This window comes from Delphinus delphis, chromosome 7 (genome assembly GCF_949987515.2).
Source record: "Delphinus delphis chromosome 7, mDelDel1.2, whole genome shotgun sequence".
Classification (NCBI taxonomy): Eukaryota; Metazoa; Chordata; class Mammalia; order Artiodactyla; family Delphinidae; genus Delphinus; species Delphinus delphis.
Genome location: NC_082689.1, coordinates 31,946,165 through 31,966,733, shown reverse-complemented (window position 1 = coordinate 31,966,733; position 20,569 = coordinate 31,946,165). Strand labels below are relative to the sequence as shown.

The window sequence follows — 20,569 nt, the reverse complement described above, 5'->3', positions numbered from 1 at the left end:
TTTATCATGTGGTTAATTTTAGATCATGTTATGCCCAAAACTATAGATTCAGAGGAATAGGGTGGTTCTGAAAAGAATAGGCATTGTCTCTTTCACTTCTTTTCATGGAACTGAAATGAGGGTAAAATTTTCCTCTGTCTTCAAAATCATTAATAATCCATGGATTAAGCTTAACCTCCATGAGCAATAATGCCATATAGCCACTGACATCAATTAAGAGACACCACCCTGCCTTGATGGTAAGTGTGACACTTCATTAACCCCAAAAAAACCCACTTCCTTTCCAGCAAACAGAAAACAGCAGAGGACATGAATTCACTGGCAGCTTTAAGCACTGAAGGAGAAAATTGTGTTTGTTTCTGGCAAACATGAAGTCAGATCTCTGGTATTTCTTTCTCTTCTGCTTCCAAGTTGAAGTTCTAACAGGTAAGTGACCTACTGAATATTTATTATTAAGTTATAATTCAAGTGAACATTAAGAAAAACCAATTGGAAAAGTTAGGCACCAAATAGAAAGGTTTTTTTTGTTTGTTTTCAGAAAGTAAGAACGATTACAGAAGAGCCCAAGTCCATGGCCAAGGATGTTTATGTCACTGTTTTAAGATGAAGAAAAATGTCTCATTGGATCATTAAAACTTTAAATTACCTGCTTGAAGTTACTTTTTAGTGGATAAAGTAGAAGAGTGGCTTACTGTTCTCAGAGAGAGATGAAAGGCAAAATGACTTGTGTCAAAAGAATGAAAATTAAGTAGTCCTGGCATTTGGGCTGGGGATTCCTTCTGAAGGAGAAAATAAGATGGAAGGGCTTTGAAAAGAAGGATTTTGATTTTAGTCTTATCTGGGTGGTCTTTTGTCAGAAACTCCCTGGCTGCCACAGAGTTTTTTCGACACTAATGTCAAGGTCCTTCTAAAAGGCTACGGAGTAGTGGATAATGTAAAAACACTCTCTAGCCTCTGTAGACATTAAAAAAATCATTCTGAAGTCCTCAATTCTTTCTCTTACATGGTATATATCACACTCTACTTGAATACTTTAAATAATGTTACCTACAATGAAATTAATATGTATTTCTGCTGCTTCTTACTTGGTACATTTTCTATTATTTTTGTTTCATCTTCAAGTCTGAGTCTCATGTTCTTGAGGCTGAGAAAAAGCAAAGTGAAATTATATTACATTGGGAAGTTCTACTAACACTAAAAGTGCAGAGAGAACTTTTAGTAGGTGTAACTTTATTTAGAAATAAGTTTTGCAGTGGTACCAAAAATAGACTTTATTTTTCTCTCCAAAGAATTAAAAAACAAAAATGTATTGGTCAAATATTTGATCTTGTGGTGGCTCAAGGTGGCTCCAATGCTCTTAAATAAAGAGGAAAGAGGAATTAGAATCTACTTAAGGTCCCAAGGGCAGTTTGGGGCCACTTGCTTGTTAAACTTTGGCTTTTATACAACCCAATGAAATCCTTTAGCTGCATGAGCAACAAAGGAATAGCTTTGGAATTGATAACCATTCATTCATTCACTCATCCATTCTTTCAGCACCAAGCACTTGCCATGCAGGAGGTACTGTGCCAGCTGCTGTGTGTACAATGATAAGCAAAACCAGGTCAGCCCCTGCTCTCATGAAGCTAATTGAATGGCGGGGAGAGAGACATTAATCAAATAATCCCATGAATGAATGACAATTACAGGCAGAACTCAGTTCTGTCAGAGGATGTAACAAAGAAACCTGCATAGACTGGTGGGTGTGGAGGTGTGGTTGGGGGATGGGTTCATCCAAGTCTTTCTTGTGGAAGTGGCACTTGAGCTAAGCCTTGGGGGACAAATAGGAATAAATGGGGAGAATGGTGGGATGGTGGGTAAGAACATTCCATATCATGAAAAGAGTAAGTGCAAAGGACCTGTGGCAGGAAGGCATGAAGTAAGTCAGGAAGCTGGAAGAAAGTGGACGTGCCTGAGTACAGAGAGGAAAGGGGTTGGGGATGGTGTAAGATAAGGCAGGAAAGGAAAGCAGAGACCAGACCATTCAGACCATATGCACCATGTGAAGGATTGTGGATTTTCTTCCAAGAACATTCGTTGAAGTCATTGAAGGGTTTGTACTGCTAAAAAGCATCCAATATGCCAAACCCATTTAGGCACTTATGGTGGTGATATTATGCTCAGGAGATTTGAATTAGCAATGGTGTTACCACTGTGGAAGGACTGATCCAGCCTAGGTGGAATTATTTCTAGTTGGCAGATAAAGCTGATGAATAAATTGTACTTCTGGAATGATATTTATCTTGGATTCTAATGGAATAAAACCAACATTCCCCCTCATCAACAGAAAACCATGCCATGGGCAAGCTGTTATCCTATTTGACAGGTGGCAAAACTGGCGCACAAATGGCTAGATGGAGATAGTGAACTGCTGAACAATCTTCATATTCAAAATATCACCATAATGCATGTATCCAGCAACTACCATTTGAAAGGCTCTAAATGCAAAGTAAAGAACCAAACTGAAGTCAACTAAGCTCTTGCAGATCCTTTCTTTGGCATATTTTTAATCCTCCCAACTATGTAGGCTTTCTCATTCCATGAAGAGGTAGGCATTCTTACTTTCAGTTAATGTTTGAAGAATCTCAGACCAGGAAAGGCTAAGTGTTTGGTTACCTAGTAATCAGTGGCAGAACCAAGATTAGAATTCAAATATGTCTGATTCCAATAATCACATTCTTTCCACACCATGTTGAAGTAGTGGAGATATAACATGAATCTCAGAGGAGAGAAATTCTCATCAGTTTTGTTATTTGGTTGGTGAGTTAAGAGGAAAGAAATCTTGGTGATTCTCAGTCTTCTATTGATCTCAGTGTAAAACTTAACAAAGTCATCTTCTTTTAATGATTCTGGAACAATAGGAGGCTCTTAATTGTAAAAGGATCTGAGAAAAATGAGACACTCTGTCTGCATTTAGAAGACACTCTTTCTAGACATTATGGGCAGTGGAGACCACGTGGGTGACCTGATGAATTCTGGTTTGGGAAAGACCACTTTAAAAGCAGTGGAGTGGGAATGACCAAGGTTGGGTGGTGTTTAATATATGTGCATGTCTAATGATATGTTCAGGGTGGAAGCTGGAAGGGTAACCCTCAGGCTCATTCTGAGCCTTGATTTTGTCACCCAGGCATTGAAGCAGTGATTCCTGAACTCCATCACCTCCAAAAAACCCAGCCCTTTGGCGCTTCCAGCACCTGCCCCTCCCCAGAGCTCAGGGAGAGTCCTGCGGAGCTGAGTTGACATTTAAGCCCCTCCCAGCACCTCCTTCCAGTGTTCATGCTGAATTTTAAAAATCCACATTGTCCATCTTTTCTTTCAATAGATGAATTCAGGGCATCCTCGCTCAGCAGAAGAAGCCTACGTTGATTTCACTCCTTCAATATTATGTTTATTTCTATTTTCCTTGGTTGTGGTATTCTCTTTTATTTTTGTCGGTATGAGGAAGTTTCTTTTAACTCCCCTCTTTCCCTCTGTAATTTGGAAGGTTGACCACACGTCCTAGCTGACTAATTCATTATCATGTTCAGAGCAGCTTAATTGAATATCTATTATTGTAGTAAAGTAAATAATGACAGTAGCCTTGCTTGACGTGTTTACCCCACCTCCCATCCCCCGCAGTGACGTGAAAACTTTGGAATGTTCTCTTTTCACTCTCTTGCTTTCCCCTTAGTGAACCCCTGCCCCACACATGGGTTTTGTTGAAATAACTGAAAACTTGTAGTTGCAGATCATTGCTAAGTTTCCTCTGACAGTGTTTCTCTTCTGGTTCAAGAACTCTTTACACTCACTTCACCTTTTTTCAGCGGCAGCATCACTCTTGCCATCTGCTCCTGTCTTGTCATCCTTGTTCCGATCCAATGATCAGAAGACTTCCATTATTTTCTTCAGATACCTCAAACTCTGAATTCCAGCATGGGTAAAGATGTCTTCCTTTACTCTGTTGGGTGACTAATATCTTTTCTGGGAGTAGTATTCCTGGACTGCACTCTTTTAATAGTCTCTGGGTATTCATTCACTGTATGCTGGCTTCTAGGGTTGCACGTGAGTAGTTCCATGTTAGTCTGCCTCTCATTACTTTGCAAGTAGATTACAAAGTATCACTAGAATCTTGTTATTCATTTCAACAAGGGAATTCGGGAATTCCCCTAGGATATGCCTAGTTCTGTGAGTGTTTCCATTAACATTGCTTGAGATTGAGTTAGCCTTTTCAATCTGCAGACTTCAGGTGTTTGGGTTTTTTTAAATTTCGGGGATATTTTCTCCCAGTAATTGTTTAGTCATATCTTTTTCTTTGTCTTTTTTCCTTCTTTTTAGACATGCCTATTATTTTTATGTAAGATCTCGAGATCCTTGTTTTTTCATCATTAGTGAGCAAAATGAATTTCATAACTTGCCATGGCTGTTAACAACTCCCTCAGATGAAATGGAATATTACAGTTTTTAAGTTGCTAGCAGCATATTCCCATTCTTGGTAGAAACAAAATGTAGGTGTGTAGGGAGGACCTCAATTCTCATCTGAGCTTTGCTCACTGTGTATCCATAGACTTGTTTGACGTAAAAAAAAATTGGCCTCAGCATTCACAGTTGTAAACTGAGCAAAACCCACAGCTTATGCTGTCTCCCTATCCTAAGAATATAAGTTTTATACATAAAAGGATGTACTGGGCTTTGCAAATTCAAAGCCCAGTATATACATACACATACACATACATATATAAATATATATGTATACACACACACACACACACACACACACACACATATATATACCAATCATTTGTAGCCTTCAATACCCAAAGAAAAGACCCCATTTACTCCATAAATGGCATCTCGGTGCTACTGCTCTTCTAATAAATTGAGTCTATTAAATGACACGTTTTCGTCATTCTAAGTAAAATAAGAATGTGGCATTCAATACCTTTTCAGGAAAATTCAGAATTATACTTTGGAAAGTGGAACTTAAGTATGTAGAAAACATGTAACACAAATGAAAGCTGTTGGTCAACAAGAAATTTTTTTCCAGTTTGGCCTGTATGGTCGATTGAAACAGACTGAGATTTGCAAGTTTAAAGAGAGAGTCAGAAGTTGGGCTATGGACCTCCTCTGGCTCTCGTATAACATACTGATGGCTGCATCTACTTTGCATGAGGAAAAGCTAAGAAGAAGCAGTTTGTCTTTAAAGGAAGGTGATGGACTCAAGAATTTTGAGTCAGTCAACCACTAGTTCTGAAAGTCTTTTGTTTTTCTGAGTGTGTTGCCATAGACGTGGCACTTCCAACAGGCAACAAAGAGTCACTTAAGTGGAACCTTTTTGAATATGAGAAATCAAACTTTTTTTTTAATTAAGGGTACTTTAATTAATTAATTTATTTATTTATTTTTGGGTGTGTTGGGTCTTCGTTTCTGTGCGAGGGCTTTCTCTAGTTGTGGCAAGCAGGGGCCACTCTTCATCGCGGTGCGTGGGCCTCTCACTGTCATGGCCTCTCTTGTTGTGGAGCACAGGCTCCAGACACGCAGGCTCAGTAGTTGTGGCTCACGGGCCTAGTTGCTCCGCGGCATGTGGGATCTTCCCGGACCAGGGATCGAACCCGTGTCCCCTGCATTAGCAGGCAGATTCTCAACCACTGCGCCACCAGGGAAGCCCGAGAAATTAAACTTTTATAACCACCATTTACACTCTCCTAGGGCTTAGCACAGAAAAAAGTTCATTCATGAAAAAAGCAAGAAACAAAACCTCTACTGCACTCACAATTCAAGTTTTGTTCATTTTGTACTAAGACAAGCAAAATCTCCTAGTAGTTCCTGTTTGCTCTCATTTAACTATAATAGAGTTTCTTGTAGATGTCAATCCATCTTTTTACATTTCTACAGGCAGATAATTTACAGAATACTTATCAAGAATTTAGATCCCATCAGAGCAAGGACCCAGACTTTGTTGCAGGTTTAAGTACACAGGGCAGCTCAACACACAATGATCCATGAATGAGGCTGTCTAGGGAAACAGGTATGTTAAACGATGTATTTTCACATCAAATAAATAATTTTTATATGTTTTTTGGTGCCTAGTAACATTTTCAGTCATAGAATACATATGTGGCACCAATGTAAATACTACTTTAAGTATTTGGGACAATTATACACCCAATACATCTTGAAGGAAAAGAAATACTTGAAAATAACTTCCAAATCTAGCTTAATGTTAAAAGCTTCTTTTTCTTTTTCTTCTCTTTTCTTAGCAAGTCTCTTTAGCTTCTGTGCTTCAGCTTCTATAAAATTAAGGGGTTGGACTAGATCATTGGACTAAGAGGCTCCTTAGAAATGTGGACTCTGATGTCAAATTGTCTAGGTTCAAATCATGGCTCCACCACATTTTGCCTCTATGACCTGGGGCCAGTTACTGAAGCCTCAGTTTCCTCACCTGTAAAATAGGAATAAAAATAGAAAATCTGATGTCAAATGTTGTTATGAACATCAAATGATATATTGCATGTAATGAATTGGAAACCTTAATACATGGGAAACATGCAAATGCTTGTAAGTTGCAATTATTATTATTATTTGGAAGTTTTTGAAAGCTTAGATGTTTATATAACTCCAGAACTATTGGGCTTCAGACAATTGGTTGGGCATCATTCAGTGTGAGACTTTGCCTTTGGACTTGGAAACAAGCATCCTCCATTATCTGGTAAATTGGATCCCCTGCTCTGTTTTTCTTGCTCACCTCCTCACCTCATTGCAGGACATTTACCAACCATGCTCAGCTTCGATATTCTTCTATTCATTCATTCATTTATTATTATTGAGCATCTAATATATTCCAGGTCCTAGGATTATTTGTGACCATGATCCAGTATTTATCCTTGTGAAGTTTACGTTTAAGTGAGGAAGACAGACAAAAATAATTATGATCTAAGCTCATACACATTATAAATATATTGGTATAAACAAAGCTTTATTGAAATCATTGAGATAGGAGTCTTTGTCTGGGGGTCTCAGGGACAAAGCGGTTCTTTAAAGTGGTTCTTAAAGAATGAATGAGGATTTCTAAGCAAATAAAGGGGTAATGGGATATTCTAGTCTATGGGGACAGAAGTAACAATGAGAAAGTAATGGCCAAAAAGTATGGCGTAGCTTGAAGCTATATGGTCCCTGAGATTGTGAAAGGATTTTGTGTCATTCCAAGAAAATTGATTTATTTTTTTACCTCATAAGCAAGAAGGTAGTGAATATTTTCAAACTGGGCAGTGAAATGCTTTTTAGAAACACAATTTTGCAAGCAGCATGGAGAATGGATTTGGAGGGAGAGACTGCTGTTGAGAAAGCCAGTCAAGAAGATGCTTCAACAGATGAAGGAAGATGTGAAAAAGTCCTAGTTTGGCAATAGGAATGGGGAAAAACCATCCATGAGCTAGAGTCAACTGGACTTGGTGACCAATTGGATCAGGACAGTCAGAGAGAGGGAGTAATGAGGAAGACTCTGAGGTCCTGATGCCTTAAAGGACAGGACTTGGGTTAGGTGAGTGAATGCTGAGTTCAGTTTGGAAATGTTAGTCTTGATGTGTCAGGGGACACATCCAGATAGAGGTATTGAAAGGAAACTGGGAATAAGGGACTAAGCCAAGGGAAGGAGTGGGCTGGAGATGAAGGTGTGGGTTACTGGAGTAGAGAGTAGAGTTTATTCTAATTACTTTGTAAATATCGCTACAAAGTTTTACAACACCCTTGGGATTTTTCCATTTTCACAAAGAAAATCAGTTTTTACGAGGAGAAAATCAATCATTCATTTAAAAAATTATGCATTTTAGAGCATCAAAGTTGTTTTACCCCCTCTACAGAGTTCCTTGGAGAATAAAAAAGTCACACATTGTGTGTGTGTCTGCGTGCGTGTGCACGTGCAGGTGTGCTCAGAGTCTTTTGCCTTTTTAACCTTCTCCTTACTTTTTTTCTTCACATTTTTTTGACTTCCTTTTCGGCAAATGTTAAGACTTGGGATTGGGTTTATTTTGCCTACCCTTGCTACCGATTTCAATCACTATTTTAGATTATGGATGCCTTTGAATAATAATGTAAAGATAGAAATTATGCATATATAAAAATATGCTAATCAAGATTCCAAAAGTTTTAGCTAGTAGACGCATAAGAAATGACAGTGGTTTTATGAGAGGTAAAAAAAAAAAGGGGTAGAAAGCATATTTTTTAAATGCCAGAATTTCTTAGGAAAAGATCAAATGTAACAAAACCCTAATATAAACATTGCAATTTTTAGAACTTCATTTCTTATGTCACATTCATGTGCTGTGCTAAGCTAAAGCTTATGATTGTTGGATTACAGAAAATATTTTTAATAAACACTATCAATAATTGCAAACTCAGGAACTCTTATCTTTCGATCACTCAGACCTTTGTGGAGGTTTGTGGTTAGAAGTCTGAGTTAAGGAGAATAAAGTGAAATTGCTGATCGGTCTCATATCCCCTTCACTGTGTGGGTTTTCTAAGTGCTTTTGCTAAAAGATTTTCAACCAGGCATGATACAATTGCTTATAAAGAGTCCTGGCAGGATGGGTTCTATCAAGACAATCTTACACTGAAGAAATGAAATAGTTTAGACGTAGAAGAATCAATTTGTAAATAAACTTCTGAATCATAATGCGATTCTCAGCTGAATGACCCTTTTCTTCAGAGACTTTTTTCTTAACAGCTCCCCCCAAAGAATATGCAAATGCTTTTATCTTTTAAAAATTTTGAAGATCTAAAGGAATCATCTGATATAAACATTCTGATTTTACTCTTGAAACCTTAGTCTGCTGATATCAACAGTAAGGTTATAAAAATCATAGCAGCAGTTAACAGGTTTGAACCTCTATTGGAAAGATTACACCCTTTAGACATGGTAATCAATGTGATTAAGATATAGCAGCTATTTTCTAGAGTACTAATAATCTAGGAGCACCAACAAGAAGTAAACAGATATGGTAGCAAAACGAAAATGAAGTCTGAATATTCAGATTTTTAGACTCATCACCAGGATTCAAGAGAACATATTCCTGTTTGTGTTTTTAGCAATGCATTAAATGCTAAATTTTATAGCATGGTGTTTCTATTGCAAATCACTAACATGCTCTGGTTATGAAACATCTGGATGTATTAAAACAATCATTGGTTCAGAGGCACCTGTCCTGGACATCCATTGGGCAAATTTAATGATTCTGCACTTTAGAGGATACAAATAATAACCAGGTTTAAACCTGTCTTCCCTTCTATAGACACAAAAGAGCCAAGAGAATAGTCAACCATCTAAACAAGTCTTTATGAACCTGGTAGATATTTATAATAGTTAAAGAACGTGCTTCTTTATAGCTCAGCCAGATAATATTCATTAGAACCTGACATCCCAGTCGAGGAGGTGTCTTTTGAAGTTGATTGTATATTTGCACGGACTTGTCTGCAGAAGAAAGGCAACATGCCATAGCTAACCCTGGGATCGTGTCCCAGCTATGAGCTACGTAATCCTGGGAAAGATACTCAGTTTTCTGGCCCCAGTTTAGCTTGATAAATTTAAGGGTACAATTTAAAATGAAAGGCTTAACTGAATAATTTTTAAGAGCCCTTTTGATTCTTATATTCTATAGTCTATGCTTTATCTCCCCAGATTTATAACATCACTGAGATCTACGTATCCATTCATCCATCCAACCATCCAATACATATTTATTGTGACTTACTACTTACCAGGTGCTATTGTAGATACTTGGGATGAATCTGTGAATAAAATCAACAAGGTCTCTCATTTTAAAGCTTATGTTGTAGTGGAGTAGCCAGACAGTAAACAAGAAAACAAAGCAGACAGCAACCTCAGGTAATATGCTAGAAAATGACTTGTGGTGTGTTTTGGATTGAGTGGTCAGTGGTTGCTGGAGAAGTGAGAAGCAGCCATGTGAAAATCAGAGATAACATTCCAGGCAAAGAAACAACACATTCAAAGCCCTGGGGACCAACTTCTTGTGTTTGAGGAATAGAAAGGAGAACAGTGTGACTGCAGTGTGGTGAGTGACTGGTATAAAATGGTGTTAGGGGGACAGGGTAGATCATGCAAGTCATGGAAAGTAGCGTAAAGAGTTAGATTTTCTTTTAAATGAGATGGGAAGGCCCTGGGTGTTTTATAAACAGGGCAAGTATACTATCTGATTATAAAGAAGATTATTCTGGTTCCCCTGAGGAGAGTGGATGGTGAATGGGCATGAGTGAGAGCAGAAAGTTAGGAAGCTCTTTTCATCCCAGAGAGAGATAATGCTGGTTTGGACCAGTTGCAGCTTAGATGGAGAAATGGGTAGATTCTACTGGAAATAGAAGAGAGGGGCAGGAAATTAGACTTTCTTCCTGTAGAAGGATTTCAACAGTGATCCTTTAAGACTCAGTCTATAGTGACCACTTTGTAGCTTCACGTGGTTGCCTGCTTCCATTATACTTCCTCTTGCTGTTGCTAGTGACACTTCAACCTCAGACTGTACCCCAAATCTTTCATCTGCCCAAGAAGTTGTGTGACCTCGGACAAATAATCTAATCTGTCTGGGTCATCAGCTGTCTGTATGTGGAAAAATTGGACTTGCTGTATGACTTGTGTGTTTGCTAGGCTTGACTGTGTATGACGCTGGGCAGAAGTTGAATCATGTTACAGGAAACACAAGTGTGAAGGTAGGGGTGTTTACAGGATGTCTGAAACATGTACAGACTGTATATGAGAGCTTATGGGGATTGGAAATGGAGATGGTTATGGTAGGGAGAGTGAGGAACATATCAAAGATAGTGTGAGAGAATATTTTGGAGGATAATTTTATATTAAAAAGTGGTATGTGGAGTGATTTTAAGCTTGATATAAGGGAAGAAAGAACAAGAAGAAAGAGATCGATGAGGGGAATAGTCGTAATTTTCAACTACTGGTATGACAGGGGAACTGACCAAAGAGATTTGACACCCAATCAAAGCAGACACAGGGTATAAAAAATGGTGCTATCGTACCAGTACTCCCGACTGAATATTAGACTTGGAGATAAGAACATCCAGGGAAGGTGTAGAAAAGATTCTAGCTGCTTCAGCAGTTATAAGGAACTAACATATTCAGATTTTCCTTAAATTGTCTGTCTATCCATTAAATGTTTTAGTCATGATTATAGGGATGATCTCCTTTTGATACTATTTTTCAAATATCATCAAAGACTAAGGAGATTTTGTGATTAGGTATTTGAGCATATCTGTTCTACAGGTGCCAAAGTAATTATGAAGCAATTGATTAAATCCCCTAACTGATTCCTTTAGTTGAAAACATTCAAATAGAAGGAAAGTTTAAGCATCGGGTATGTGGACACTTAAGTCAGGCTTCTTGTCACCACATTTAATAATAAAAAGGTGACCTAGGTAGTTTTTAGATTAAAAAGGGTAAAATGAATAACTAAGAGTGTCCAGTAGAAATGACACTTTGGGATCTCCAGTTACTCCTCTGATGTCAATGGCACTGTCACTCAAGAAAAACTTGGAGTGTTTTCCTTGCCATACCTAAATGCTATTATGGGCCAGGAAGATTGTCTCATTAATTTTCATTCCTCCTGACTTCATGGAAAAGCCCAGTAAGATGCTGGGACAGAGAGAGTATTATGGAAACATGGTTTCTCCTCTGGAGAACCCAACAGCAAACTAGTAGCTCTCTTAGTTGTTCATGGTCTCATCTAGATACGTTCTCATCCTGAATCCATAGACAGTAAATGTTGGAAAGAACTTTAAGATGTCTTGGTCTTACTTCCTTATTTCACAGCTGAAGAGACTAAAGTCTAGAGAGGTATCCTTGTCACAGAGACTTGCTAATGGCAAAGCCAGAATTTTCCTCTGGTTTCCTTGGGAACCACTGCATTGCACTTCTATCACCCTGCACCGCTAACCATTATATTTCATCTTGCATTGGGTTATAGGTCATAGTGTGGGCCCCAAAGGAGAAAAAGCTGCTGACAAAATCATCTTCAGAAGCAGAAGACAATGCCTCTATGTCTGTGTGTGCACGAGGTGGCCGCAGACACTTTTGTTCCAAGATCTCTTTGTGGTTTACATGCTGCCATTCTAAAGTCCTTGGGAAATTTGCTCTGAACGTTTCTAAAGGAACTGTGAACCAGCTCACTGATTTTATCTTCTGCAATAGACAGTAAAGACAAGCATCAAAGCAATAGTAGTGCAACATAATTTACTTTCAGACAAATAAGTCCCCATGCAAATTATCTTTCACTTTAATCTAATGTAGGTTGCACCTATTCTCATGTGATGAGTTTTTCCCCTTTCCCTTTTGCTTATATTTACTTTCAGTTCTTTAAATGAAACAAGCATTATTTTTCTTCTTTATACTTGAAAACTATTTTATTCTAGAACAAAACATCTACTCACAAAAGTGGAAAAATATAAATGTACAATTTAACGAATAGTTACAAGACATACTACCTTACTCCTACAATTATCACAGGTCAAGAGGTAAAACATTGTCAGCCCACAGAAGGCTCTCCACCCTGTGTTTTCCTTCCCGGTTCCAATTCCTTTTCCCCTTTATACAGAAGCATCATACTGAATTTTGAGATATTCATTTGGGTTATATATTCTGTTTCTATTCTTTTGGTCATTATGCAAGAAATCACAACATGCATACTTCATTTGTCAAAGTCTCAAGTTACATACACCTTTTCTAGCCTCCTAGACAGTGTGTTTTAGGTTGACAGTTTCTTTCAGTACTCTAAAGATATAAGGTATAATTCCACTGTATCATGACTTTTACTGTTGATGTTGAGATACCACCTGTCAGTCTCACAGTTGCTTCTTAGAAGGTAGTCAGTCTCTTTTCCCTGGCTGTTTTTAGGATTTTTATTATGATTTGTCTAGATGTGTATATTTTTTAAAAATCTGCTTGTGTTTTATTTTCCAATTCAACAGCTCTGTTTAACCATCTAATATGCTCTTAACTTATCTCCTGAGTTTCTAATCTCAGTGTGGGTTTTTTTTTTGCCAATTCTAGTTGGTTCTTTTTCAAATTAGTTGACTTTTTTTCTTTAAGTTTCCTGTGATCTATAGATATTATTACAAGTTTGTCTTTTATTTCCTTAAACACAGAAGGCTCAATTGTTTTATTTGGGGGATCTGATAATTTAAATATATAATTGTGTATTTGTTTTTGGAGTCTGTTTTTTCTGTGGTTGTTTTGTTTCCTTGCATGTCTGATTATTTTTTATGGTATGCTTGTCATTATAATTATTATTTGTAGATATGAGTTGAAGCCTAGGATGTAAACCTTTTCTTTCTGTAATAGTTTGCATTTTTACTTTCAAAAGCTTAGGGGTAATAATAATCCAAAATCACCTTAGACAAAGTTCAATTATTAAGATTTTCTGGACCACTGAAGTGATTTGAAGGTGGGCTATGATCTGCATGAAGGCTGGTTTACTTCTGGTTTAACCTGTATTGCAAGGATGTAGCGCTTTGGGATTTTGAGGAGCTTATTGAGGAGAATGTCTTTTACTAGATTTCTCACTTTCAGACTCTGGGAGTTGAGACATGAAAACAGAAGTGTGAATCTGGGAGAACAGCACATGCTCTCGAAGTAAAAGCAACTTCTAACCTTTGCTTATCTCTCTGGATTCTGGTTCTTCAAATTTAATCTAGTAATTTCTTCTTTTTTTCAGCTCTTTAATCCTTTACATTAATATTTTTAGACATTTCATTCAGCATTTTTGGTTGTTTTGGTGTGGGAATTAGTTTGAATAGTCTGGACCACCATACTGAAAACTAGAAAGCTTGTGTTTTCACAATCAAATCCCCAAGTTGAAAATCTATTCCCTAGCAATATGAGAGATATAAATTAAAGCCTACAGGTACTAGGAAAAATAAGTAACTATGGTAGATTTTAAATAAAATGAACGCACTGGTGTAAGCAGAGCCATGACAAGTGAATCCAGGAGGGTAATGCTAGTCCTGTTATAAAGTGGAACAGTTCTTTCCAAAAGCAACATGGCGGTACAGAGTGTTTTCAGAGTCTTTAAATATTTTGCCCACATGTCAAAATATTTACATAAAATCAAAACGCTGAAAATAACCCCAACAGTCAACATTGGTAGAATGCTTTAACAAGTTATGATAGATGAACATTATGCCCTTTTATATAGCCATTAAAAAGGATAAATATGATGACTACATAAAAAATGGAATGTTTATGATAACATTAACTGCCAATAGAAGAACAAAAGGAATAGGTTTGCTATATAAAATAAGTATATGTCTGGAAGGTAAAGAGCAAAAATGCACAAATGGTATTTCTATTTCACTGGAAAAGGAGGAGTAGGTAATATTTTTCCTTAAAACTTCTTTGTACTTGTTACATAGTTTTCTCAAGAATAAAAACAGGAATTTCAAAATTTAAGCTAAAAACTGTCACGCTAATAATTTTTCCCAAACAATTTCAGCATGAGACTTATTAAAAGTCATATTAAAAAAGAAGAAGAAAAAAGAAAAAGAAAAAGGAAGGCAAAGAGTTGTTTGAACTTGTAACTGAATAACTCAGAATCTGCAACCAGGCCGAATCCATTTCAGTTTCCTTCTTCTGTGATCCCCATGTAGCTTGTAAAAACAACCTTGGTTTCCTATAAACTTTATTTTAAAAAATGAAAAAGTAAACAAAAATCTGGGTCTTTACCTTTATCATCAGACTTTGATTCAGTTCTCAATGGATGAGGTTCAGAGAAGACATGTTTCTATCATTTGAAAATGATTCATCTGTTCTTTCACTCTCTAGCGGGAGGGTATAGTGTAAATATATACTCTTATATAACCGTTCATTTTTAGTTTAAGCTGTTTTGTGCTTTAAAATGTTTCTTCCCTAAACTATGTCTTTCCCCAAATCTCTCATTGTTTGACTGAAGTGCTTATCCTCCTTCAATTTCAATTTTCAAAGTCGCTTTCTCCAAGTGGCATTATCTGATTCTCCAATCAAAATGTGACTCCATCTACATTTACTTGAATAGTACTCCATTCCTAGCATGAATTATGGTGCATAACTTTATATTTATCCATCATCTGTCTCCAATATGAAATCTGCCCAAAGGCAGGAACAATTTCTGTTTGATTCATACTATGTAAATATGTTATTTAATATATTACATATTATATATTCATATATGATAAACAAGTCTCCAGTTAGGTTTTTTCCCAAGACACAGTTTTACCTTCATGTTCTATTTTTTGGTTGTGAAGTTCCTTCATTTTGTTGCAATAAAGGTGACTTTATGAAGAGAAGAGATGACTTTTGTGCTCAAATATAATGATTAGGTCAACAGAATCATAAAATGTCACTTTTGCTTTTTTTTTTTTTATCCAGGAGAATTCAATGCTTCTGCCACGTCTGAGATGTTTATATTTCACAATGGAGGTGTACAAATTTTATGCAAATACCCTGATACTGTCCAACAATTTAAAATGCAGTTGTTGAAAGGAAATAATATACTCTGTGATCTCACTAAAACAAAGGGAAGCGGAGACAAGGTGTCCATCACGAATCTGAACGTCTGTCAATTTCAGTTATCCAATAACAGTGTCTCTTTTTTTCTGTATAACTTGGACAGTTCTCATGCCAGCTATTACATCTGCAAACTATCAATTTTTGATCCTCCTCCTTTTCAAGTAGATATTCTAAGCAAAGAATATTTGAATATTTACGGTAAGACATTGTTTTAATCTTCCAGACTTAAGAGTACATAGGCATTTTAACAATTTTTCTCACTAATGAAAACAGTTAAACAAATAAATATCTCTTGTGTTGGAGTTCATTTCGGTGCAATTGAAGGCAATAATTTATGATGAAATATATCAATACAAGGATGTTTATTAATAATAAAAATAATTATATTAATCAGTAATATGAAATTTAATCATATAGACTGCTGAGTTAGAAATAGGTTACGTTGTCTCTAAAACACACGTGCCATTGAAAATCAGGAAAAAAAATTAGGAGAAATATCCAAACCCATGGCTTAATGGCTGTGCTTCTATTCACCTAAAGTTTAAGGTTTGGGTTTTGTGCTGTGAATTGTGGAATTAAGTGAGATGATTGAAAACAATAGTTTTATACCTTTACTTTCCTACTTATTCTTTTTCAAAAACATAGATAGCGAAGTCTTTTCTATTAACCACATTTATAGACATATACGTGCATAGAGTCTTTTCGTTTTTAGTTTCTGGATCCTTGCTATCATACTGAGATGATGTTATTTATTTACTGTTGACTGGATTTCATGATTGTAACGAAGGCAAGCTTTATGGCAAGCTGTTTAATTTAAACAGCTCTTTTAAATTTGTTAAGTGAACTTGTGATTCAGCACTGAAAGAGAAGATTTGATTCTGAGAGTTTTTCCTCACCTTAATTTTTTTCCAACCCAGAATCACAGGTTTGTTGCCAGCTGAAGTTCTGGTTACCCATAGGATGTGCGGCTTTTGTTGTAGTGTGCATTTTTGGATGTGTCCTTACATGTTGGCTTACAAAAAAGGTGAGCAGGGCTTCCCTGGTGGCGCAGTGGTGGGGGGTCCTCCTGCCGGTGCGGGGGACGTGGGTTCGTGTCCCGGTCCAGGAGGATCCCACATGCCGCAGAGCGGCTGTGCCCGTGGGCCGTGGCCGCTTGGCCTGCGCGTCCGGGGCCTGTGCTCTGCAGCGGGAGAGGTCACCGCAGTGAGAGGCCCGCGTACCGCAAAAAAAAAAAAAAAAAAAAAAAAAGGTGAGCAACATTGATCTTTTCTTGCACTGGCTTTACTGAGGAATATGAGCAGTTATTTACTCATCAAAGTATGTATTGCTCTTGCCAGAGTAATTTGATCAACAGGTAGATGATTTCTTTTCCTCCAGATATGCCTACTAATTAAACGACTAACTTGGAACAGAAGCTCTTTTACTTTATAGCCACTTCATTCCAAAAGGAATTCAGTGGCTTACAAAGAGATATGTCATTATTATTACTCAAAAAAGATAAGGAAATTGGGGCCACAGAAAGACAAAAAGGCAGGGAGGAGGGAGGAGGGTTAAAAGATAAAAATAGATGCTTCCGACTTTTAAAAATTATTACATGTGGGCTGCAAATTTGATTCTAAGTTTCCAAAGTCAGGGCAGATGAAACAAAATTTTCCACAACCAGTCAATTAAAAAACAGTCAGTGAGAAAATCTCGTAGGGCACCATCAGTAGTTGAGAAGGAAATTGACAGCTTCTTTACATGGTAACTTATTAGGACTCCTTGCTTTTAAAGAAAACCACTGAAAAGCTAGGCAGAAAGATGAAAGAAGAACAACACCGATAACAACCAAAATCTCTCTGTGCCAGGGGATATTCTTTTTAGTCTATCACAAAACGGGTTCTCAATCAAAGAACCTATACCATTTTGCATATTATGCAAGGGTGTTAGCATCCTCAAGTGTATCCATAGTGTGACGGTTGGCCATACGGTGTGTATATCTGTGTCAGAAGGGAATTTGAAAGAGAGATAAAGAAGGAAGAGAGGAAGATAAGCCCTGTGGTCTAAGTCTACTGGGGAAGGAACAGTAAAGGCATAAATGAGAAAACACATTGAGCAGAAACAGTTTTTATTTAAAGCCCTTTTCATATTGTTCTCCTACTTAGCCTAAAGTCAGGAGCCTAAGTCACATTATAACACTTTGTCATATACTGCTTCAACAAAGAATAGAAAACAGTAACAAACACACAAACACATCCCCCACAGGAATGGAGATGGGGAAGAGCAGATGACAAACCACGTTTCTGACTTTTCTTGCAGAAGTATCCTTCCAGCATGCACGACCCTAATAGTGAATACATGTTCATGGCAGCAGTGAACACTGCTAAAAAGCCTGGACCCACAGGTACAGTGACACATGGGGGCTTGGGAAGGGAAGAGCGTTCTTTACATGAAGCCTACAATTTAAATTTTTTATTTTAAAGGAAGGGGAAATGTCTCTAGTATTTTCTGTAAAAAGTCAAATTTTCATTTTAACTGAATTTATGCTCTCTCTAGTTCATTGAAAACATGTTTGTAAACCACTATTAAAAAAACCAAAAAGTTCATAAACCCCTATGGTATCAAGGCAATCTTCCAATCGATATTTTAAAAATTAGGGTGATTCTAAGTCTTCCTTGTTAAAAAGTTCATTAAGTCACACGATGAGATTTATTGAATATCATTTTAGTGTAAATTACTGAGTGAGGCACTGTGGGGGATACAAAGATATGAAGGTTTTCGACTGAGATTTGGAAGAAAGATCTGGGCTGGTATTCCCAAGGGGAAGAAGGAGAAATTGGTGAAGATATTGTTATTTCAACGTAAAAAATGTGCATGGTTAGAGAAATTGGATGGCTGTGGAAGTCAGCTAGGTGGGACTTTGACCTTTTTCATTCAGAGTGAGTGTTGTCAACTGCAGTGTTCTTAAGTTGAGGACCATCCCAGAAAGTCTGAAATATCCATTCTTGTAAATCTTATGCCTTTGAGGTTGCAGTGATGGAAGGTGTATAATGAGACAGAAGCCACTGCATTTTTGCCACCACTCAGTGGTAAAGGACTTGTATAAAAGGGATGCACAAAACACCTGTAATCATGGAATTAAAGCGCGGGAAGGGGCTGAATCTCCTTTAGCCCTCATTTTTTTTTAGATGAAAGAAATTGATGTTTCTTCTGGTGTTCGGTGATTCTTTGGTTCTCCAGAGAGTTGACACCATAGCTTTGACACTAGCAAAGAGCTTGTGTTTCATTATTCTGCTATTGGAAAAAAAAAAATCTTTTCTCTCAATCTCTGTGCTTGTAATAATGTGTCTCTCTTAATTTGGGTCCCTGAAAGCAGACCCTGAGACAGACACTTGGATGCAAGTAGTTTATTTGGAAGGAAGAAGGGGTGAGGGAACAGGGAGAGGGAGACAGGAAAGGCAGAAAGCAGATGAAGGTCGCATTACTAAGATCTCAGCTAGAGGCCACAGGACTTCTGAGAAGTATACAGATGTCTCCCAGAATTGTTCTTCTGAAGGATGGCAAATGGGGCATTTATCCATCGGCTCCCATCCCCACCGGCTTGGGGTTGCCTGCAGGATGCATTAATCTCCTTTGTTCCTGAGTCTTGCTCTGTGCATGCCATGAGGCTGCTCTTAAGCCTTCAGAGAAAGCCCTGAGGCAGAAAAGCAGAGAAATGCAGGGTGGGGCTATTTTGCGAGAATAGTCAGCATACTCAGAAGTGGTGCAGCTGAAATCAGAGGGGGGTAGTTTCATGCCCGATCTACCAAGCCTAGCATATATCTTGCAATTACATGTAAACAAATAGTAACTGAAAATGGCCAGAGTGTAGGCCAGAGTGTAGCTCTAGTGTAGGGCTACCTTCTTGAGGGTAGGCAGGGTCTTTCTTCTGTATTCCGACAGCATTACACATAAACAATTCCAGGCAGAGCATGACTCAGCACCTCTGTCAAATATTTGTTATTATGTGAATAACACCGTGCTGAGTAATGTGTATAGAGGGTAGAGGGAGGGAAGCCCTAAGACAGTCCTTGTCTTCAGTTTATAATGTCACTGGGAGAGGTAATATGTTTGCATGGAGGGTGGAGTCACGTGATAGCGTTAAAAGTCCTCAATTAATTGCAAAGCGGTAGAGTTCAGACAAAGTTTGCAAAAAGAGTCAAGAGTGGGCTGGGGGGCTTCCCTGGTGGCGCAGTGGTTGAGAGTCTGCCTGCCAATGCAGGGGACATGGGTTCGAGCCGTGGTCTGGGAAGATTCCACATGCCACGGAGCGACTGGGCCCGTGAGCCACAACTACTGAGTCTGTGTGTCTGGAGCCTGTGCTCCACAACAAGAGAGGCCACGACAGTGAGAGGCCCGTGCATGGCAATGAAGAGTGGCCCCTGCTCGCCGCAACTAGAGAAAGCCCTCGCACAGAAACGAAGACCCAACACAGCCAAAAATATAAATAAATGAATGAATTAAAAAAAAAAAAAAAAAGAGTGGGCTGGGTAAAACTCCATGGAAAATGTGGAAATGGTGCTCGGTCTTGAAGCATAAAGAAGAGTTTGGACGGGGTATGTGTTTGCCTGTGTGCGTGTGTGCATGCGTGTGTGCGTGTTTACAAGAGGCAGAGGAAAGGGGAAGCCTTGCTGAAGGGGATTGGCACATGGAGAGCTTTTAAAGAATTTATGCTAAATTTTTGTTACAGATGTGACCCGTAATTTGGAACTCTCTGGCACCCAGGCATGAGCCGCACTGGCCAGTTCCCTCCAACTTGAAGAGCAAGATTCTCTATTTCCTGGACCACAGAGAGTCTGACTTGATTTGACTACATACATCTTTTGCCGATGTTTTGTTCCGTCTGGACCAGTGACTATATCAGTCAATAGGGGTTTTAACAGACTGCCTTAGTACCGTTAGAGTTCTCTCAAAACAAATACCCTCTCGCAACTAGCTTTATAGAAAGCCCAGCTTGTGTGTGCTCAACAAACGGAC

At 38.1% G+C, this 20,569-nt stretch overlaps 1 protein-coding gene across 1 annotated transcript; it reads left to right on the top strand.

Annotated features, from left to right (window-relative positions):
* Window positions 1-368: 368 nt before the first annotated feature.
* ICOS (inducible T cell costimulator) lies at window positions 369-20,368 on the top strand. Its single transcript, XM_060015395.1, has 5 exons — window positions 369-426; window positions 15,434-15,772; window positions 16,492-16,598; window positions 17,873-17,957; window positions 20,283-20,368. Exons 1-5 carry the CDS (start codon window positions 369-371, stop codon window positions 20,321-20,323), a joined length of 630 nt encoding a protein of 209 aa, XP_059871378.1. The 3' UTR covers window positions 20,324-20,368.
* Window positions 20,369-20,569: the final 201 nt, after the last annotated feature.

Coding starts and splice junctions, on each gene's coding strand:
- ICOS (XM_060015395.1), top strand. CDS start 369: ATGAAGTCAGATCTCTGGTATTTCTTTCTCTTCTGCTTCCAAGTTGAA. Junction 427..15,433: donor CCAAGTTGAAGTTCTAACAG/GTAAGTGACCTA, acceptor TTTTTTATCCAG/GAGAATTCAATGCTTCTGCC. Junction 15,773..16,491: donor AGAATATTTGAATATTTACG/GTAAGACATTGT, acceptor TTTCCAACCCAG/AATCACAGGTTTGTTGCCAG.